The 23,081-nt window shown below is 40.8% G+C and overlaps 1 protein-coding gene across 17 annotated transcripts in view; it reads right to left on the reverse strand.

Moving 5' to 3' along the window:
- Positions 1–23,081, reverse strand: part of afdna (afadin, adherens junction formation factor a) — a 109,906-nt gene that overhangs the window by 66,835 nt on the left and 19,990 nt on the right. For 10 of the 17 annotated variants that reach the window (XM_061051601.1, XM_061051608.1, XM_061051600.1 and 7 more), the window contains exons 2-7: positions 8,276–8,471; positions 8,056–8,168; positions 6,643–6,800; positions 6,245–6,405; positions 2,867–3,024; positions 280–364 (exon numbers count right to left, since the gene is read on the reverse strand). In XM_061051601.1, coding sequence (XP_060907584.1) covers positions 280–364; positions 2,867–3,024; positions 6,245–6,405; positions 6,643–6,800; positions 8,056–8,168; positions 8,276–8,471 — 871 coding nt within the window. The remainder of the gene's footprint in view (positions 1–279; positions 365–2,866; positions 3,025–6,244; positions 6,406–6,642; positions 6,801–8,055; positions 8,169–8,275; positions 8,472–23,081) is intronic. The other 7 variants (XM_061051594.1, XM_061051610.1, XM_061051609.1 and 4 more) reach the window with 3 other exon arrangements.

Genomic DNA, 23,081 nt, shown 5'->3' on the forward strand with positions numbered 1-23,081 from the left:
AATCGAAATGATGCCTAGAATTTAACCTGTTGAGAATTTATCAACAGATTCTTGAAATGTTTTGCTTGTATTATAGTCTTTGAATTGAAAAAAAGTTCAATAATGTTTTGTTTATTGTGAGCTCCAGCTTACAACTCAACTCCTCTTCAAACAAAGGCATGACATGAACATGAAGTAGAAGGTAGTTGTAATGACTATACGGCAGCAGAAGGGGGCGGTAGCGACAAAGAAAAGAGAACAGAGAGCAACAGAGGCATGTTAATCTGTTGTGAAGTGTACCTCTGTCAGCTGGCCAGTCCCTGAAGATCTGCAGCGGACACTCAGAATCGTCCAGAATTGCGTCTTTGCTCGATTTGTCATCTTGCTGCAGAATGGAAAAAAAAAAAGGTGAAACATTCTGTGAGTCAAAAAAAAAGAACAAACACACTAAATCACAGTAATCACAGTAATCACCGTTTGCAGAGGTGCCCTCTTATTTTCATGAGATTGACAGATTTAATTTGAGATCCCAGGTGGATGTTAATGACAGTCACAGAAAGTTCAAGATCACAAATCTTCCTACATCGGACTATTAAATGTTCCACATGTTCAGAGGCTCCAACATCAGTATCGTACAGTTTAAAGATTAAAAGTCATTGTTAAAGTTCCCCTCTAGACTTCATTAAGCCCAGACATGCAGACTGAAACTGAGATTCACACCCCTGCACGAACGCTGACGTCAATCAAATACAGAGCAAAACCCCTGCACACACTTCTCCTGGCTTATTCAGAATAATCAGATAAAATAATATAGTTTGGGTATCTGTTATTTTCAGGAAATTCTTACTTATTCTGCCTTTCATTTCTAGTGTAAAGTGACCATGCAAAGGAGCCGATCTAAATTAACCAGTTTTTGAGACCCAGGAGGTCATTTTTTGTTGCCGTGGTAACAAAACAGGTATAGATATTGTTACATCTTTCCTCATCATACTGAAGTTAAAATTCTGGTATCGTGACAACTCCAGTCTGTTGTGGACCAAGATTCGGGATAAGCTTGCAACTTTGACTTGGGATTTATTTTTTGGCTTTTTCACTTGATTTGAAAGGACGAGTAGGAAACTAGAGTAGGAAATCAGGAGAGAGAAAGTGGGGAATGACATGCAGGAAAGGAGCCTCTGGTGGGAATTTAATCCAGGCTGCCCACTTGAGGACTATAACCTGGTGCATTGTGCCCAACCTAACCGCTAGGTCATCTGGACCCGGATAAGCGTGCAACTTAAAGCACGTAACTCGATTCGAGATAGGACCAATCGATAGGCTCAAAAGTAGCAATTTTCAGGTTTTGAAAAAATAAGAAATCTGGTCCTTAAGGATCCAGGTTTTGATCCTCATCCCTAGGACCAGTTCCACTGGCTGATCTCTACTGGACAAACTAAGTTGGCATTTCCTCAGTATTTTGGCTTCACTTGTGTACAACAGGAGGGAGTGAAGATGTGTCGTCAATAGCTCTGACACTTCATGGACCATAAACATAAGAATATCCTATTTCATGGAGAGGATGTTTAAAGATTTATTACATATTGTTTGCTTAGAGAAAGCATCATATTTCCAGTTACCATGTACATTTTCTGAAATATTCATTACATTTTGATTGTTGAACTTCCTGTTTGTCATGAGATGACTCTGTGGTTGTTAACGACTACGTGATCGTGAGTGAGAAAGAAAACAACGCTGTTCTTCCAAATGTTTACTTTTTTATTTCATAATGAGATTATCATGTCGTCTTGCTTCATCAATAATGGAGTTTAAATGTTTTTTTGTTTTTTTTTAAAGAATGTAACAGTTGCCCCACATATTTTCATCCTGTTGGAGCTCATCTCGGTTAACGTCCCCTCCCCCCCTGCACAGAAACATGCTAGCAGCTGGTAGACTGCTGCTTATTCCTCATGCTCACTAACCTAATGGACTTCCCCTGTGCTAAAGTCTCATCAGCAAATTGCTACTGACTATCAACTATGTGCGTGCATGAGTGTGTGTGTGTGTGTGTGTGTGTGTGTGTGTGTGTGTGTGTGTAGTCTCTAGAGGGCCCTCCACTGTATAGGCTGCTGGAACAGGAGTTATTTCATATGATTGACCATCGACACAGAGTCCATCAGAGAGGGAGAGGCTGTGGAGAGGGCAGCCAAGTTCACCGTAACAGTCACAGACGTACACTAATATACACACATTCAAAAACACACGTACCTTGAACACACTCACAGACACACAGAGCATCTGCTGCTTCTCCAGCACTCAGTCAGAAAGCAATTGAATTGCAATCCTCCCAAAAGGTTTTACTGCCAAGAAGCATTCTGTTTCAATCTGCCAGTACAGTGAAGAGTGTGTTGCATTTTTATGTGTGTGTGTGTGTGTTTTATTGTTCACATGACCATGACCTTGGCTGTCCTCCTCACAGCCTCTCAGAAGAATGATGGAGGTGTGTATTGATGGGATAAGAAGACAGAGGTTTTTTTGTGGCATGGAGAACAAAAAAGGTTGTAGGTGTTAGGAAGACGGCAGAAGCCAGAATACACCGGAAAAAGTAAATCCCATCAAAATCAAATTATGCCGATTAAAGCATCGCAGTTCAACTTGAGTCTGATTAATATGACTCAGCATTATGTTCCACTGCAGCTGGAGGGGCTCATGAATCACCAAACAGCAGAAGTTAACACCAGGCTTTACTAAAACGTGTTCAACCTCACTGATTCAGGAGGAGGGGTGTGATTAATGGTGGAACAGGAAAGGTCGGGAGGTTTGTTTAGTGTTAAGCTTGGGATTACAAGATGAGGTCTTTAAAAAAAAAAAAAGGGGGGGGGGGAGAAAAAAGCAGAAAAGTCCTGGTTACCCGAGCGATGCAGTACTCTCTGGGGTTCTCCTTCTCCAGCCCGTACTTCTCCAGCGCCTCCACCACGGCAAAGTCAGCCGTGTCTCTGGTGGAGAGCAGGATGGTCTTATACGGGATGTTGGGCTTCAGACTGTCGGCGTATATCCGCAAAGTGCCCCCTGCAGGACAGAACACAAACATCTTTTTAAGTCATTAAGCCTTGATTAACACATCAGAGGGAAACAGGTCATTGTTTGCTCCAATGCTCAGAAATGAGAAAAAGCCCTTTGAGTTTTCCGGTTGGTTGAAATACTCTTTTTACAGACGAGTGATTCAACTACTGGCTAAAAAAGGATCAACATTTCAATCAGCAACTTACATTTACACGAGCCAATCAAAAAAAAAATAGACGCATACACATTAATGAGATGACAGGAAGCGATTGAGTTAGAAAGACAAAAAAATTTAGATCTGAAAGAAGCCATTTTTCTTTTGCCTCAGCTGCACTCACAAAATGTTCCCGTAGTCAAAAGTAACATGCACACCCGCACTCTCAGGCTGGCTGACTCCCCCCTGCAGGACAAACCACAGATCCACAGGGGGACAGGGCCTTCTCCATTGCCGCTACCACCCTCTGGAACTCACTCACAAAAACCACTAAACTAAATCACTAAAAACTCCCCTCTTCCACATCACCTACGAGTCTTTTAATACTTAGAAAAGCGCTATAGTCTAATGCATTATTATTATTATTATTATTATTATTAATATATTTGTTGTGTCCATCAAACACTCAAACACCATCAGACTCATCATGTCCTGTCGTTAACATGGAGAACAGCAGGAAATACTTCAACTTGAGAAGCTGGAAAAATAAAATACTTTACATCCTTGCTTTATTATTTATCATTTATTTGATTAGAAAAAGTGCTTTATATATAAAGTTTATCCATATTATTATGAGGTGTGTGAAATGCATGATTACTCATGATGTGATACAACATGGCCTATAATTATGACAGGATCCTGTGTTAACTGATCAATTCCAAGACAATCATATACTGATACATCATGAACACTCATTAAATAAAGAATATTAAATGCAGAAGTGCAGAATTCATGCATTTCTTTTAATGGAATATAGTGTCAGCTTCACCTTTAATCACACCTTAATGTCTTTTCACAGCTGTCCAACATGACCCTCGTCTTTTATGCAGCTTTCAACTTCTTATTTGGCTTATTAACTTCCGTTTGCGTCATACTAATCCATGTCATAGGCGACACTGTGAGGAGTCATGGTGTGGTGTGAGTCAAATTGGCAGGAAATCTGTTTATAACAACGTCCTGTTTTTTTGAAAATGAAATATCTATATTTGGCACCAGCAGCGTCATTGTATCTTGAGTCACGACGATGGTAAATTGCTGTATTGATATTTTGTTCTCCTATTAATTATTAAAGATCTGAATCTTATAATGCAGCTCTGTATAGATCCCAACATTTTCCTGTACAGGCATACTGACTTAACTATGAGTAAAGATGACCTTTTGGGTCATTATCTGTAAATACGAAGGTCTAAATGAATTAGCTAAAAGTCATATCTCAAGCTGCAAGGGAGTAACCGTGCTCAGAGAACGTGTATCATTTAGCACGCTGTCACCCAGAGCAACACGTGGCTGTGCAACCGCGATGTGTCAACTAGAAATGATCACCTACACAAATCCCACAGGGGAGTCTTTAGCGAAAGCAAAACAGGATTTTCAGTAGCATTACATGAAATGAGTTTGGTTAAAATAGCCCTCTCTCTCCTGGGAAAACGTCAGTGCCTAACCACGACCCGTCCTGTCCCAGCGGGTGTGTTTGTTTGAATGTGTGTGGACAGTGGTTTAAAGCTGTTTTTAGAGGCGGTTCACTGGTCCATCTGTCTGTCTGTGTCTGGCAGAGCGATTAGGTAATGCCTGAGTCACACTCTGAAACCAGCCGGCTTGTTTGTTTCAGTCACTCAACATGTCTTTCTGTGAGTGTAAACATGTCAGCGTGAGACTTTCCATCAACATATGGTGTTCTCTCCATCGCTGATATGCGTTACTACATTATCAAAAATAAAAATAAATCTCAAATTCTTGGTTCTAAATGTATTCAGACCTTTATATGAGCAAGTCTGGCAGTGAGTCCAGCCACACAACACCTCCACCAGCTGTTTCCTCCAAACCCCACCTTGCAGATTTTCTCAGGCTCCGTCACACAGGATAAAGAGCCGCAGTGAACTGGGATTTTCAGGTCACTCTTGCAGATTTTCGCGCAGGTTCACGTCGGGTTTTCTTTAAGCCTCACACTTGTTCTGAGGCCGGTCCAGCTCTGTGTGTGGGCTGTGAGATTTGGGTCACTCATTCGCTCTAAAAAAAGGTGAATCTCTGCATGAAGTCCTGTTCACTCTGGGAGCAGGTTTTTTTTTTTTTTTTTTTCTTAGTCTCACATTGTGTCTAATTTTTATACAGTAAGATATTTGCACATTCCTGCACAGATGTACAGCTCATCACTCCACCTTTTGTACTTATTTTGTTTTCATAGCATGTTTTATTGGTTTGCAGGTGGACTTTTGTTTGCTTTTATAAGGACGCTAAATGTATGCAGCAATTGGCGTCCAAGACTAATCGCCCCCAGGGGTCAATAGAGTGTATCGTATCATATCTCATCATCTTTTTTCTTAACTTCATTGTTTTTGCACAAAAACACAAATTCCTTATATGTGTGAACCTACTTTCAAAAGGACTCATCCAGTTATTGATTGATCTCTAGAACAGGATTTGTCTTTCCATGTGTTGCATCCGGACAGACATCTTTTGTAAATATGTTTGTGGTTCAAAACTTTCCCTACTTTATAATCAGTGTTTGGGACTAATACGTTACTCTAGCCTCATCACTATTTCTGGTAACTGGTAACATATCCAGTTACTCTCCAGATTTAATAATACTACTACAATTACTGACATTTAAAAACCTGTGTTGCTCGTTACTTTAAGGCAATGTGAAACAGCCGACAACAACACCAGATTGAGGTTTATTGACATCGATTAGGAGGGCCAGGTACGCTAACTTGAGCATGGCAGCTTCCTAGGAGAAAGAACGCAGCGTGCAGTAAACTAACACTGAAGATCATTCAGCCGCGAGCTTTCTGACTCGGCAATAGCGTGATATTTTCCTCTGCTTGATTTTAACGACAAGAATTTAGCAGTGAGTTGTTGTTTATGTGCAGGAAGGAAAACTTCTCTCACAAGAATGAATACCGAGCTAAACAACAACACGCTTCTAGAGAGCGCCGTGCTGCAGACGCCGGAGATCCAGGACCAAGGAGGAGATTAATAAACAAGACGTGTCGGTCAGAAGTTCACTTCACGTACCCGAGTCTGGCCTCCCGTCGCTGCTCATGAACTCCTGCATCCGTTTCTCCAGTTTCTGCTGGCGTCTCCTCTTCATCACCACCTCTGGGTTGGAGATCGTCCGAGTGAAGCTGGTCTCAGGCATGTCCTTGTACACCTCCGCTGCTAGACGACTGTTTTCACTTAAAAAAACAAAATGAGAGAATGACGAATGACCGGGAGAAGACAGAACGCGTGAAAAACAATAGAAATAACAAGAAGAAGACAGATGAAGGAACAGAGAGTTCAAAGTTTAAATCACTATTCTTTCCTCTTCTTGGCACCATATAAACCAAAGACCCTCTCCAAGGACTGAGAGGACGTATGGGCTGGACAGTAAGATGGATGACTGTGAGCGTGTGAGCGTGTGTTTGTGTTACCCGTCCTCTCGGGGGAGCGCCTGCTCGTCTCCGTCGGGGATCCGGGCGAACTCCTTCTCCCTCTTCTTTTCCTTCTTCTTCTCCTTCTTGGACAAAGTCCTCTTGAAGTTTTGGATCACTCCGTCCTTCTCCTTCTCTGGGCCATTACTCTGACTCTTCTGGTAGAAAAGGGAAGAAGAGTGAGCGAGGCCCTTTGAGAGAATGTGAGGAGTCGCTCCATACAGTGTGTGATGTTGTGGTTGTGATTTAGGAATGAATCATCAGGAAAATTCTTCCTCAGTCACCTCAGTAAGGTTGAGAAAGTGACACAGATGAAGGGTTATAATTCAGTTTTCAAACTTGTTTTTCAGTGGGACCTTCAGTAAGTAGACTTAATATTTGAAACTGCAAAGATTTAAAGTCTTTATATGTGATTTTTCACACTTAAATATAATAGAAATCAAGTATATCCTCTGAAAATAACTCTGTGAGTCATGACTGTCTACAATGGGTGTAACACCCGAGTCCCACTGTCTGTGATGTTTTCAGAGTCCTATCTTCACTTTGTTTACATCGCCAGGACGGCCGGCTGACTCCTCCCCTCGTGTATAAAAGTTGTTTAATTGAGGGACTAGAGAAAAGAAGAATAACATACTGTACTCACTGCTTAACTGTGTTTCTAGATCACGCTCATTTCAGGTAAATTTACATGCAGTGTGAAGATACGAGCATAATAAAGATCGCTAGCATTAGCATGCTAACACAACAATGCACCGCGAGTTGTTTTGGTTTCATGCTGGTGCTCAAGGGCGACATCTGCTGGATCAAAACATCGCATATAAAGCCTTTAAGAAGAAAAAAATGCAATATGGTTGAAATATGTGCATTGGCTGTTTAAAGCAACACCATGGAGGAATTCAGCTTGTTGTGTTATGGCGCCCACCAAAGGTGTCTGAGTGCAACTGCACTGCTGTAAAAAACACACATCGTGCTGTTCACGCCTCCCCCTCATAGACAACTTGGATTTGTTGGCATCGGAGGGCGGTTAAGAGGGGCTTCATCTATCAAGAAATGCTTCTTCTAAAATCTAATAAAGGTTTGATTACGGACTATTGATAGCATCCCATTAATTTAGCTTGTTTTAAAGTGATTCTGTACTGGGAGCTTTTTGTGCCTAGTAATGCTGGTCCACAAGCACAACTATATGTGGCTAAACAAGCACCAGACAAGATCAGGTGCAAAAAATAAACATTTAAATTACGACAAAGCTGTTCTTTTTAACTGCATCCGGTCTATTGTGTCTGTCTTCTTCAATGGTCTCATTTGTAACTGTATTTTCTTCCACCTCTGATGGATGAATGATTGATGAGTCAGCTAATTAGCGACTGCTCATTAGTCAAACATGCTAAACAAAAAACGGACTGAGCAGCTGACCTTGGGAAGGATGTCGTTCTCGTTCTTCAGGACAAAGCGCCCTTCTCTGTCGTCTTTGTTCCAGTTCAGCTGAACAACAAGAGGCTTCTCGTCCAGGTCCAGCTGACGCTCTTCTAACACACACACAGAAACAGCAGTTCATCTCACAGTCGATTGGTGAAAGTACTCGTTTTTAGTAACCTCAAAAGAATGTGTTTTTCTTTTCAATCATGGGACTCACCGCCACTGACGTGGACTTCATACAGGGAGTACTTTGGCGAGGAGAGCATCCTCATGTCCGGTCTGAACTTCTCTGCTAACGTCTCGATGACGTCCTGCGTTGTCGCTGTGCTGGACACTCTGATGCACTTGGTGGCAAAGTTACCGGCGACCCGGTCCTGGAAGTAGAACCGCATCACGCCATGGAACTCCAAGTCCTGTTTGAGAGACAGAGGAAGAAAGACGGTTCATAAATCTGTTTATTATAAAATAATTTCATCATGAGTCTAATATGAATGTGTTTTTAATTATTCACATTTATGTCAATATAAATGGCTTTAAAGAGGTCCGTTTGTTTATTTCAAACCTACTCATTCACTTGCTAATAATTCGTTTTTCACGTTAATTAAACCAGGTACAGGAGGGAAGACAAGCCCAATCCATTTCATCCATTAGCCTCTTTTCTAAGCATTGTTTAGGATATTAACTCTCAATCGTAAACAGTGGTTTTGTCTCAAATTTCACACTTTGTCATTTACCTTTTGCACTTCCCAGCCACCGTACTTATGGCACTGGTATCAGTAAATACTCATCAATTCCCATGACCCCTACATTAAAACTGAAAGCAGAACTGGGCAGAAAGGTGGACTGTTCAGCAGCCTCGACCGTCACAACAAAGAGGAAACACACCAGGCTCAAAGCGAGTCAGCAGAGTGTGTGAGCCGGTCGTGTGACAACACAAAAGAAGGTTTTTCTGTCATTCACTGACTTTTATGTGCACTTTAATTCATACTTTTCTGAAAAGTGGATTAGTTATTTTCAAGATCTTTCATTGTACTGTGTATTATTTCCAGTGAATTGTCTGATTAACTTGGGTCTGAAAGCGGCTTCTGTTTGGGGGAAAATTGTAATTTTCTTCATAATTTGTACCAAATGACTTGGCTCTCTCCTCATATCCTGACTGATCAAAGGGTCAGAGTCAAACGTTTATTTTGTTTTCGCTTTGCTATCTCTCTCATCTCCTCTAGTCTAAGGAAACATCTCTTTAGATTTCACACACAGACCCACACACACACGAAGTGCTAATGCTGGATATGAAAGCAGCAGCAGGCTACTAGACACCCAGCAGCATCTAGTGTGTGTGTGTGTGTGTGTGTGTGTGTGTGTGTGTGTGTGTGTGTGTGTGTGTGTGTGTGTGTGTGTGTGTGTGTAGGTACAAATTTATTACCTACATATTGACATTTCTCCTCTGCACAGCGGACTATAGAACAAGAATCTCTTAAACACACACACATACCCTGATATTATCGTACGTAACAAAGCGCTGACACAGCAGCACTCTGTGTCTGTCTGTGTGTGTGTGTGTGTGTGTGTGTGTGTGTGTGTGTGTGAAATTCATTACGATTCAGTGGGGGGGGGAATGGCCTCATATTTCATTTTCAGTGCCATTAAAAGTGTCTTAGAAAGCCTTAGATCTTTGTGGGAGCTTGTAGACATTAGAGTTAGACGGTGTGTGCGCTGGCTGAGCCTCTAGCATCAAAGTTAACAGAGGACATAATCTCCCCGTCATAGCCTGGCGTGGGAGCGGTGGAGCATGTGCAGAACACATCGGCCAGTTTAGGGCCGATTAAGTTGTAAACATGCAAGAGACCCCCGACTGCATTAACCAGGTATGTCAACCAGACTACGAGAAATTTAAATTGTTTACATTTTACACGGATTAACACGATAAATGACTTTTTCTTTACATCATGTAAACATACTCAATGTCTCCAATATCCTGTAGCCTTTTTTTAAAGTTTTAAGAGTCGTTTAAAAATATTTCTATTTATGTTCTCAGGATAGAGGCACAGCAACGGGTATCCACTTGACTAGACTTTTAGGGAAGTCAATTTATGTAAAAATCTGATTCTTATCTTCTAAGATTTTAAATAGATTCATAACTTCCAACTTCCTTTTTTTGGCTAATCAGTCACTCCCTGCTAAGTGCTAATGCTAGCTCTTTAACTCAGTAGAATGCCAAATGGAGCAGCAAGAAATTCAGCCAGTCTCACAGATGACTGGAGTAGATCCTGAAGTATGAAGTTATTCAAAAAATAGACTTTGAATCCATGAATCCAGAATCGTAAATAGATTCTCAATCGAACTGTGACCACACCCCCCTCAGGTGTGTCATCAGTACTGACCCTGCTTCTCCTCCTACCAACCACGCCTACCGCTAAAGACACTGAAGTGAATCCTCCTAACGCATTATCATAACAGACCACAAGAATGGAAATCGAATCAAATCTTGAGACACCCTAAGATCCCCAGCCCTATTATCCACCCCTATCTCCACAACAATCACTTCCAGCTCCAAAATAAAGGGTACATCAGCATTAAAAATTCCAAAATTGAGGCTTTAAAAGACCACAAACGGATGCGTGACATCATGGTGCCAATGCCTACTTCTTTCATTCAGTCTATAACCCGTCCCCTGGAGCCATTTAAACACTTACTGTAACTGTTTGTTCTGGAGGGGGTTTCCTAAAATTAACTGAAAATGCTGCTATCTATTGAACCCTTTTCATAATGGAAGAAGAGGATGCTGTGGCTGCTGAGGTTAATATGGGAAAGACCCTGAACATGACTTTCCACAGTGTTGGTCCCTCCCTCCTGTCAGGATGCCCAATAAGCTAATTTGAATATGTATGTAAAAGAGAGACCATGCCAGCGTTCCAGAGAGGCAGACAACTGGCCTAACGACTTTCTATAGTGACAGATCAAGTGGATGTGTCTGTGTGTTTCTGTGTGTGTGTGCGTGTAACCAGCAGCTGAGTTTAAGAGGTGCGAGCAGGGTGATTCCAGGCAAAGGTTTTAAACCAGATTAATTCCGCACTGTTTAAAGTCTGCTCATCTCTCACACATTCACGCAGATAAGAGACGATTTAGGAAATGTGAGGGCAGACTGGTTTGTAAATTTAGACGGGCCGTGTGAGGAGAAATGCGAAGAAAAAGGAAGACGAGGCTGCTGGTGTGATTTTCTTTCTTTATGCATGAAAGACAACTCTCTCCATGTCTATCTCACCCGTCAACTCCCCCCGATGTCTCCCCTTTCCCATCCTTGATAGAGAAACAGTCAGGCAGAGTGGGAACACTGCGCATAGTTTCGATAGGGAAGGGTGGAGCCGGCAATGTGTGTGTGAGTGAGTGAGAGAGAGAGTTGTGATTTACTGCTGGAATGTGGGTCATTGAGGGTTGCTGTTGTCAAGCTTGCGTAACCGTTGGTAACTGTTACTGTGGAGACAGTAGTCCTTTTTGGGTTCAAACAAAGCCAAGCAAAGAGAGCCAGCAGTGGATAATTAACACACTGCCCAGTACAACCACAGTCCCCCTTTTTGAACACTGGCAATGGACAAGTACAGCCACATGTAGTTCAAGTCCAACACGACAATCATACACTCCCATAACTCCAGGAAATGGTTCAGTCCTGAGGAGCCACGCCTCCAGGTTATGGTTCATACCTACGCCCACGTGCTCATGGCAATAGCCCAGTCTTCTCTCACATATTTACAATCCACTGCCAACACAGGAAACTCCTTACTTCAAAACAATGGTCCAAGTCCTACACTGCATCCTGAAAAGTCTAATATTACAGTTTCTAGGCCAAAGTCCAGAACTAATCCATCATATACCCTGGCTAAGGTCCAGAGGTCCTACACTCCAATACCTCCAGATCGTTATTCCAGTCATAAAACCACAAACTGCTATACTGAAGGGCAACTCAAGAACAGTAATATTCCCCCAAACCTTCAGGAAATGGTACACTACACACTACAGAACCGTCAACTCCCACGTCTCCACGCCTGAAATGTCTAACGTCCAGTCCTTGTTAAGGCTTTAACTCACTTCAAACAGTTCCTTTATGCATTTTCTATGTACAAAAAAACCGCAAACGTGTCTGGAACAGTGTGTAATTTTGTGTGCACTAGGCTGAAGTTAAAAGCTGGTATGATGATACTAAAAGTTGACGTGGAAACATCACAGACAACTGATGATAAGAAGAAATCATCACTAGAAACATAATTTGCAAGACATAGAAAGTCAGGGTGAAGAGGTCAACAGACAATTCAGCAATAACAACTTTGATGGATTTAGTTTTGTCCCTATAATAAAGGTTTTATCCATGATCATATGTCACAGTCTTATTATTAAGTTATCATGATAATATTAAACTGCAGCTTCTCTTGATTATCAAAAAATTTGGGTGAGAAAAAAATGGCAACAATACTTTCAGTTTCAGCAAAAAAAAATTAAAGCCTGGTTGAAAAACAGATATTTTAATACTCAACATGAAAAGTCTTGAGCCCTAAATTTGAGACAATGTTGAGAACAATAATACAAAATGATGAAATTCAGGTTTTGTAGCAAAACAGTAGCTCAGTCTGTAGGGACTTGGGGTTGGAAACAAGAGGGTCACGATTGAAGTTGTGGTGAAAACCAAATCTGGAAATTGGTGTGGTTGCTGGAGAGGTGTTAGTACACTTCCTGAGCACTGCAGAGGTGCCCTTGAGCAAGGCATCTATTAAAAGTTCAAGTATAAACAACATTTCTTATACGATAGGCACATATAAAAATCAGCTTAGATAGCTGTGTTAATTAGTTGTGTTAGTCAAGTTAAATATTACACTTACACTTTAATGAAGACACACTCTTAACACATTTCTTGAATCATTTCCATTTGAGTGCAGCATGAAAACCTTTCAGCAGAGTTGATTCGAGCTCTAAAATGTCACTAAACACGTCTACAGTATCCCTCCCTTCATGAGGTTCTTGAGACTCAAACGCTCTGTTACTCATTTCTTTGTTTGTTTTCTTTTGCCAACACTCCCAATCCTCTTTATAATAAATCACTATTCAATCTTTCAATTTCACTCTGACCACACAAAGGCTGCACGGGGTGAATCATGGGAAGTGTTGTTTAATTAGAGAGGAAACTTAATATATCAACGATTAACTACGACAACCTCTAGCCTGAGGACACAGCGTATTTGAATAAAAGCCACATGGTCAAAACATAAAAACAAAAGTGATTGTGAAGGGTGTGACCTGTCTTTAAGCTATATGTACAACAATTTACTGAACACTCATTACATGAAGGCCTGGGGCAATAGGGCTACTAATTTATATTTTTAGCTTCAATTCACAGATAAACAAAATGCAGAAAGAAACCAGATAAAAGACAAAGGAGGAACAAGGGGCAAATTAATTTGAACATGGAGGACACTACATTCTGACCTCGGGCACCATGTTTAACTGCTTCTATAATTAAAGCTTATTTGTGCGGATCAGCTAAATTCTCAAAAGTGCAAAATGTAGAACTGTCGGGGCAAAACAAGAACAAACTGTTCACTTTATCCTCTCTGCAGCTTTCACTCTAATAATCCCTAACATCTTTTGTATTTTGCAAACGGCACACAGGCGGGGAAGGAAATGCTAATGGAGCAATAAGTCACCAAACAACAAACCGGGATAAGACCTGCTACTCGCTGTCTGTCACATATTTCCAGTCGAGTCAAGGCACAGAGGTATCAGCTGAGGTTTAAGGGAAGGCTTTGATGTTGAACTACTTCTGTCACAGTCAGAATGTGTTTATCGAGAGGAGCAACATGTTGTGTATGTGCAACCATCCTGCCTATAAGTCTGAGGCTAATTAACCAAGGTTTGGATGTACTATATGAGCTCTGTAATGCCGTGACTGCTGTTATCTTTCTTCTAGGTTTCAAGCAAAGCAATTCACAAACACACACTTCAGGAGAAGGTAAGCTGTGGTGAGTGATACCTGGGACTAAACTTGAGAGGCATGCAGCACTATTTATGACACACAAGCATGCAAGTAGGGCAGCTCTGCAGATAACTGTTATCAGTGAGATAAGACCTGAGGGAGAAAGTTGGTGTGTGTTTCTTAAAGTCTGTACCTTCCAGTGGGTGGACTGCTTACAACAGTTATTAGCTTTAAAACCAAATGTATTGATATTTATATCTAACAAGAAGTATTTGTGGGTTTCTTTTTAAAAGAAAAAAAAACTTAAAAGAAAAGTATTCATCCAGCAAAGTCAGTAAATGAGAAACTGATTAAAGCTAAATGTTCATACTGAATCTGCTAATATGCCGATTAGTAACATGAAGCAGCATCACAGAAATATTAGATTACTGCACATAGTTGGACTATCTTAAGAGCAATCACAAGTAAAACATTTTATATTAGCAGGCAGCCTTACTGAGCAGATCTGCCACTTCAAATCCTTTAGAATACAAATCTAAAAACCTGGCACACAACAATATAAAAAATATAAAGGAGAATAGGTGGGAGGAGCTGCAAGTGTGAATGCAAATGGCTGAATTTTGTAAGAATGAAGTCGGGGTGAGGTGATATGTGAACACAGCAGGATACAGTATTTAAGAAAACTCCCTGTGAACGGGTGGGGACTAAGACGACTACATCACACGACCGGTACACGACCCGTTCAATCTTTGTGCACCTAATTATAATAAGGCTGCTTCATACTCTTCTCTGCTTGCTAATATGATTTTTACCACTTGTTTGTTGATACTGTGGATACGTCTGATTACAGGTTACACTGACATTAATGTAAAAAACTCTCACTGGCTCCTGCGTCTCCATTAAATACAACACACACTGACTGTGACTGAAGTGAGACAGTGCAGGGAGAGCACTCTGCATGAGAGATAAACCCTGAGACATCATACGCTCTGACTAACACCTCCGAGTCAAGGGTCCCCCTGAGGAGAGGTCAAAAGGTCACGTCTGTGTTCCTATGAGAAAGTGAGTTCACTTCACTTTCTGGCCGTAAAAAACAGATTCCACCTGGTGCCTGTCTCTCATGTGTGTGTGTGTGTGTGTGTGTGTGTGTGTGTGTGTGTGTGTGTGAATCATGGATTAAACTCTAAGCCGACTGTAGTTTTCCTGCCTGTAAACCAGAAAAGTCTTTTCAGAATGGATTGGATTTAAGGTGTGGTTCATTGCAACAAACAAAACAAAACAAAACAAAACAGGTCCATATTTGTGTTGATACATTTCAATCCAAAGGGGATTATCTAGTTTGAATATTAACCCTTGCATTATCACCTCTTTCCGCGTTTTCACAGAGTTTCTTCACACCTCTGAACAGTGGGAATGTCATTATGTAAACAGACTCAGGAAGGAAATGGAAACAGTATTCACCTCCCATTGAGAATCTGTCACATAAATCACTTTGGTGACAATGTACACGCTGCGTTTTAACCACTAGAATACTTTGTGTCCCTCCTTCTAATTGTCCGTACAGAGACATAAAGGGAGTTTTAGTTACACAAACAGAACACTGTTTATTCTGCTCCATTAAACCTTTAAATCTAACATGAGCGAACGTAGAGCTCTTTTTACGCCTAGACAAGGAATGGGGTTAATATCATAAAAAGTGGAGGTCTTGTGTGAATTAAATTTAAATAAAGAAAAGAAAGCCAACATAAATTGCATCATCTCTTCAGTGAGCTCTGTCTGGTTAAAAAAAAACACCGAAACACTGCAAGAAAATGCTTTGCGCAGTAGCAGAGAAGATAGGAAAAAGATGTCGCTGAGGGATGCATAAAATCTCAACTCAATTAGCCAGACCAGACTGCATGGACGGCATTGTGATTACTCCATTTCCAAACTGAAAAAAAGAAACATGGTGACGCCTGTTGCTGAAGCGAGGGGGCTGGTAAATCACTTGGTGACAGTCAATATAGCTTTAAGAAGGCAACAGCAAGGACTACACTCCCATATCCGGCCCTGCAGGGCTAATGGTGATGGATATCATCCTTTGTAGTTATGATAAAAATGATTTGCTTCTGGTGGTTTTAATGAGACCATGTAATATTTATTTTCTATTCATTCTCAAATAATCTTTTGATGATATCCTCAGCTTTGTGAAGATACATTTTCAGACACAATGAGATAAAGCTAAACACTGTGGCACCAGGCTAAACGGAAGCGGCATCACCATTATGTCTCTGTAATGTAACGAAGGGGGTCAGGACTGTGGATCATTTAATTGAGACAATTTATTATGATAAATAACCACAGTATAAAAATCACTTTAGAATACTATATACACTGTTCTCTGGTTTCTTCTAGCCATTACAGCAGCTGTAACACAGCAACAGATGTCACTATTTAAAGACATTTTTTCCAGGTATCTACACTAATTGAAACACATGGCGGGAGAACGGGATCCAGACATGCCAAGAGAAACATCAACAACCGCTGGAATGTGGCTACAAAAGAGAGAAATATTTATATAAGAGTCGGAAGTAAACAGAAGACAGATAAAAAAAATGCTGCCAGAGGAGGAGAATGGGGCTCGTGATACAGCCTCTCTAACGTTTGTCTTCTTTGTCCTTATCAGGAGCTCATAGAAGTATTTTCTCCTCTTGCAGAAAAGTGAAGAGTTTCAAGTAGGGCTGTTGTCAGTTGGTATCTATGAATGTTGCAAAGGCGATTTCAAAATGCTGCGGTGGAAGTTTGCAACTGAATATCTTGCACCGTGCCAAAACACTTCACTGACATACACTCTCTTTTTTTAAACTGAATAACAAACAGGGCTGAAGACAAACTCATTCCTGCTCACTGAAACCTTAATTAAACTTGGTATGAGCCACTTAAAGAGACTTTCTGCTCATAAGGAGCACTCCATCACATTCACTTATCACTTCACAGTTATCAGTCACCATCTCAGCACTCTCCATCATGTCTCACTCGCTCTTGTATCTTTCACCCACATCTCCTTTTCACTCTCCTTCTTACAAGTATCAGCAGCAAGCCTCCTAAGCCGTTTTCAAACTCTCGATGCACACACACAGCTTGAGGTTATTTATGTGTGTGTGTGTGTGAGAAAGTGGGCGAGAGAGGTGGGTAGGGGGTTATCAGGTGTTTAAGAAACTAACCAGAGCTCCATTCCTGAGCACTTAAACCTATTTTTTAGCCTCCAGTGTGACGCAGCTGTGCTAACACTTCTGCACGTCTGAGTGAATTCTGGTACAGAAATGGTGACAATTTCATCTTGGAACACCCTGTTTTCAAATTTCCAAAACTGTGATGAATCAATCTTCACACACACATACAGCTCTAACAGGTTCTACTTCAATCTAAATACGATCTAAAATAAAAAATACTTTCTAGACATCCAGAAAATGCCACTATTCCAAATGAGCTCGATCAATCAAGTCCTTTTTCAAAAAAAAAGTACAAATAACAAATCAATAATGTTCAGTTACACTAAAACAAATGTTGACAACTCACCATCATTCAAAGGAGCAACTTTGACAGAAACATTGGCTCATGTCTTCAGTGTCCGAGCGCATCTCACTGGCGCTAACCGTTGCTAGGTTACAAAATTTGGCTCACGACACTTCCACTTCCCTCTGTAGTGACCATAAAGTAGATTTTAAAATGCTCTGTCTGCTTACTCTTTTTTCTTTTTTTTCAAGATTACTTCACAAAGAATTCATAAAAATATTGAAAAATAATCACTTCCTGGTATAAGCAGCAGCTTTCAATTAAGCCCTTGAAAAAAGAACTTCTCTGCCATTGTTGTTGACAAAGAGGGTAACAGAATTCCTGCTGCTGGACCTCAATGATTTTGTGTAGAAAATTGGCGCTGCCAGTGGCAGACACTGGCCCTTAAATACAAATGACAGCTAAAACAAGTAAATAGCAAGACATACAATTATCAATTCAGCTGGAATATTAGACTTGAGCACAAGGATTTCCCAGGATAACTCCCTTAAGTCGTCAGTATTTCTGGTTTACTCAACTTAACTACGTCAGCAAGTTTATCACACTACTAGTTTGCACAATGGCATCTTTTTTTACAACTTTATTCTCTGTGCAAGACTTAAATTTCAATCCAATAAGAGGTGGACTAAACTAAAATTTTGGATTAACAGAGCTTCTTTATTGCACACATGCATCAGTGAGCACTGAGCGGTTTCTGCAGGCATCAAGTTCTCTAAAAAAACACAACCTGTACTGGGTGGATAAGCTCATTGGCATGAGGTTGAAATGCAATATGAAAACAATCAGGCAATAGAATATTTCCTGTTACACGGTCAAGGTTCACCGGCTCTTGGATAAACAAGAATCTCTCAACAGATTCTCACTCTTCTTATTTATTTATTTTTTTTATCTTGTTTGGGTTTTTCAGGCAGGGAATTGAAAAAGTGAAGTTAATTTATGAGTTTTATGAGCCATTGTAGCCCCAAACAACAGACTCTTTGCAATACAAACCCCAGCTTGGCTTTGTTTGAAGCTAGTTATTATGATTAATACACAAAGCCACAGAAGTTCTTTTTCCCACCATTAACATCCAAATGATTTTGTTTACCAACACAGAGATTTCCCTTGCACTTATACTGCAGCCTTGTGGTTAATTAAAGACCAAAACTGGCAAACCATGAAAAAAAGGTGAAAACCTAGTTTCCATGGAGACACTGGAATACTTGCATTTGGATTTTCCCTTTTTGGCACTGGGGAGATGAGTTTAAAGAGAAAGGAGGAGAGGAGCTTTCTGGATGATGGCGAGAATAGATTCCAGCTGCTGTGCGTCATCTCCATGCATGCACACACACACCCGAACATGAGCCTAATAAAATGAACCAAGTTCCTGAGACAATATTGTTGCAGCCCCACCTGCAGTATCATGGGGGGATTCCTCCCTAAGCCCCTGCCTAAGGGTCAGCTGGACCAAGGTTTTAGGGAGGGGGAAACTCATCCCACCTCAGATCCCAGCAGAGAGGTTTCAAAGACATCAGACACACCGACCGACTGAGAGACAGAAAGGAGAAGAGGAGGAGGAGGAGGAGGAGGAGGAGGAGGAGGATGAAGAGGAGGAGGAGAGGAGGAGGAGAGGGCTGCAGACAAAGACTCCCATCATGAAGCATGAGGCAGGAGAATTACTTTCTTCTTGCTTTAAATAGCCAAAGGATGCAGCCAGGCTCACAGCTCTGTAGCCACAATATCGAATGTCTCTCTGGTACTTGTGGTTGCAGATGTATCATCAGAAACTCAAGTCCACCTCCTCTCTTACTCTATTTTAGAGGAAAAAAAGAAAAACAGAAAGCTATAGGAAACTGTGTTGAGTCTTTCTACAGGTCTAAAAAAAAATGCATTAACATCCAGAGCCATTTGAGACTGGAAGTCAGCTTTCACACATCCTGTTTTAATTCAGCACCTCTAATCATTAAAATAAGAAAAGTAACATTTAACAGCAGATTGTAGCTCTAATTAGTTTGTTCAAGTTTCATCAAAAATACAAACGGGCAATCATTAATTCTATTTTTAAGTTGTGAGTCCCAGTTTTAATGATTTCCAGGCAATTATTTTATGCCGACCCAGAGAGGACCTTTCTGATTTTTAAAGCAACCATGAGTTTGACTGTTTGAATATTTTTAAGTGTATGCATATTAATATCTATGCTTTTACATAATTACAGTGTATTCACCAGTCTTAACATGTGAAAAAGAAGAGATTTTACCATCAAACTCTAGATTAGCCTTGAGTCCAAAGTGCTGTATTGTTACTGGTGCAGAACAGTTAATGAATTAATTGTATCCGGGGTCTGCAAAATGGAACATTAAAGAATAAACCTGACCTTAGTACACATCTGCAGGTAAGAAAAATAACAAAGACTGATTATGAGTGACTTTGGGTTAAATTTGATGCATAAACCTTTTCAAAGTATTGTTAATAAAAAAAAGTCAGAGGGATGAATTATCAGACGGCTCCATTTCCTATTTACTCAAGCTCATTTCCTGCAGTGTGGTGTGAAAACATGTAACCATACAGGTGCATGTCAGTCAATAGATGATCACCCCTGTCATATCGTGCCTAATCACAAAGAATCAACATGGCCTTAAACAACAATGCAGCTGAAAGAAAAACAGCAGAGTTCACTTGAGCTGCTAAATCTGCTGCTGGGATGTGAGACAGATTCTTTCAATCACGCAGCAAACAGCGAGCTTCTTCAATCCGAGGTATTTTCAGGTATTTTATCAGGGGAACAGATGGTGGAAACCTTGAGATGCTGTTGATTTATTGCTGACCTTTTCAACTGTCCACAGGGAGACATGTAGTCAGAGAGAAACCAACCAGCACAGGACAGTCACGCCCAGTCTACATGAAATTCAAAACTTGAAATATTTCCACAAACAAGACCTGTCCTGTAATTACATCTTAAAGTAACAAACAAAAAAAGATGACGTTATCAATCTGCAATGACTGTCTCCCTGAATTTCCTGCAGAGCAGCCACAACCTGAACCAGCAGGAAAAAACAAAGAAGCAGCAGCGGAGGCCTGTTGTCCTGACTGAATGAATGAATGAAAAGACTAAACGCACACATCTCCTCTGTGGCCGCAAAGAAAAGCCTCTTTGTTTCAGGTGAGTTTCTGCTTCGGTATCGAGCCGGCCAGCCCCTATACCAACCCCCCTGTCCATCCAGCTCGCCCCGTCATCTCGACTGAGTGAGGCATTGTGGGAAGGCCGGGCATAAATCGCCTGGACCCAGTGGTGACGCCTGGCCACAAATCAGACCCCTGCTCACTGTCTCTACGCCTCCATAAGCAACCCACAGGGATCAAGGCTGGCAGATAACTGCACAGCCACGGGGAGGAAATCACTGTGTCGAGGTGTGTGTGTGTGTGTAGGTGTGCGAGGGAGGTAATTGCCCACAACAAGGCCGTTAAAGGCTGATGAGTTTGTGTCCAGCAGTCATCCGTGCACACACATACTCAGACACAGTACTCCCTACAGGTGATAGGAGACGTGATGTATAGCCTACATGGCTGTCAACCACACTAACAGTGTCTTTTACCATGTTTCATTACCTAAAAACATCCACTTACACACACCTTGTCTCTTTGTTATTCATCACCTGGGTTGCCACCATTCTGATGTCATTAAAGCTATAAAAAAAATGTCAATGCTGCAAAAGTTTGGCTTACAAATTATCTATAAATAAAAGCTATAACATAAAACTAAAACATTCCACTGGATAATACAGAAATGTGTGTGCAAATGAGTAATCATCACACTTAAATTGACCGAAAGGAGAAAGCAAAAGGTGGCTTCTTCTTTCTTATTTCTTGTTCTGCTAACCGACTCTACAAATGCTCAAAAGTATTCTGTTTACATACAAATAAGCAAATCTTGACTTGCTCTGCTTGATGATTTTCTCAGAGTTCTAATTAAAAAATAAACATTGTGAGTTTCAGAGCTGCAGATCAAAAGCATAATTCAAACCACCTCTCTGCTTTGTTTGCGTACATGGATGGGGGATTAGGAGAGCAGTTCTGGTGCCTAATACGTTTTGATTGTGCAAAGTGCTGATGGGAACTGGTCTATCTATATTTGAAGTATGAGTGAACAACCGCACACACAAAAAAAACTCTGGTAATAAGTAGAGGCCCACCAGGCTGCTGACCAATACAGAGCAGCAATTGTTCTACAGTGAATATAACTGTTTCAGCTCGGACACAAAAACAACACTGCATAGCTCGAATACTTCCCAGTCTAATGTGCACAAATACACAATGTGGACTGGAGTGCAGCTTAGGTTAAGGTAAGAGAAGTAGACGGCTGATGTTTAATGATGCAACTATTCTATAATGATTAGATTCTGGTCTGATAGGATATGTTATGTCATGATGGGAAAACTGAGATTTGATTGTCTACATGGAAACGTAACCAGAAATGAGTATGCAACATGAGTTTAAATAACAGCTTCCTAACTGAGCTCATCTGTTACCGACTGTAAACATCCGTTATTACAGTGACAGAAGCTTTGGAGGCTTAGCTTGTATATATTTCTGACCCAATTTCATTGTAAAATTCTCTAGTTTAAATTTTTTCCCCATGCAGAAAATTAATAAAGATATAGATAAAGAGTAGAAAAATCTGTGGAATCTTAAATGGCACTACCATCGACACAATCTTATCAAATGCTTAAGCAACATAGTGATGAGTACGATTAGATAAACTTTATTGTCAGTGACGAGTGGTCTTGAGCCACAGGGGAACATGCAGCTTTATTACATAATAGATGTCTAACAAAAGTGTGTGACAGTAGATCAAAACATAACAACCAACATCGGGGTTGTGATTGGTAGGAGGACAAAAACATGACCACTGCACAAAAACAATTTTTGAATGTGAGGTGCTGTGAGGTGCATATGTGAAGAGCCAGCTCAGGAGCATATCAGGAGCAGTCCTCCTGAAATTATCTAGATATTTTCAGGAGTGTATATGTGAAAACTGCTGAGATCTCTCTTTTTGATCAGCTGGAGAGTATACAGACATTACTCGCAACACAAGCTTGAGAGAGCGAGTGCAGATCGCCCACTAGCTTATTTTATCTTATGGGAGATCAGGAAGTATAGCTGGGCTAACGTAAATATACCTGGTCGGCCAAGCCGTGGGAAACACTTTCAAAGATAATTAACATCTTGTGGGTCAACTTTCTTGGTTGGAAAATCTGGAATTTCTGATAAATCCAGAAGAATCACATCCCTGCTTCTGCTTCATACAACAAAAATAAGAAAGTTAATAACAGCAAAACCCCTAGGTGAAAGTAAATACTTGTTAAGCAAAATAATGTTTGTGGTCAGACTGAACCAGTGTGATTTAGATGTTTAGTTTGGAATAACCAGGCCTTAAAACAGGGAGCTGTCTCACTAAAATAAGCTCCAACCTATCACACAAACTAAAGCCTGAAGAATTAGGAATAAAGGCATTTCTCCAGAATAAATGTTT

This window comes from Labrus mixtus, chromosome 12 (genome assembly GCF_963584025.1).
Source record: "Labrus mixtus chromosome 12, fLabMix1.1, whole genome shotgun sequence".
Taxonomy (NCBI): domain Eukaryota; kingdom Metazoa; phylum Chordata; class Actinopteri; order Labriformes; family Labridae; genus Labrus; species Labrus mixtus.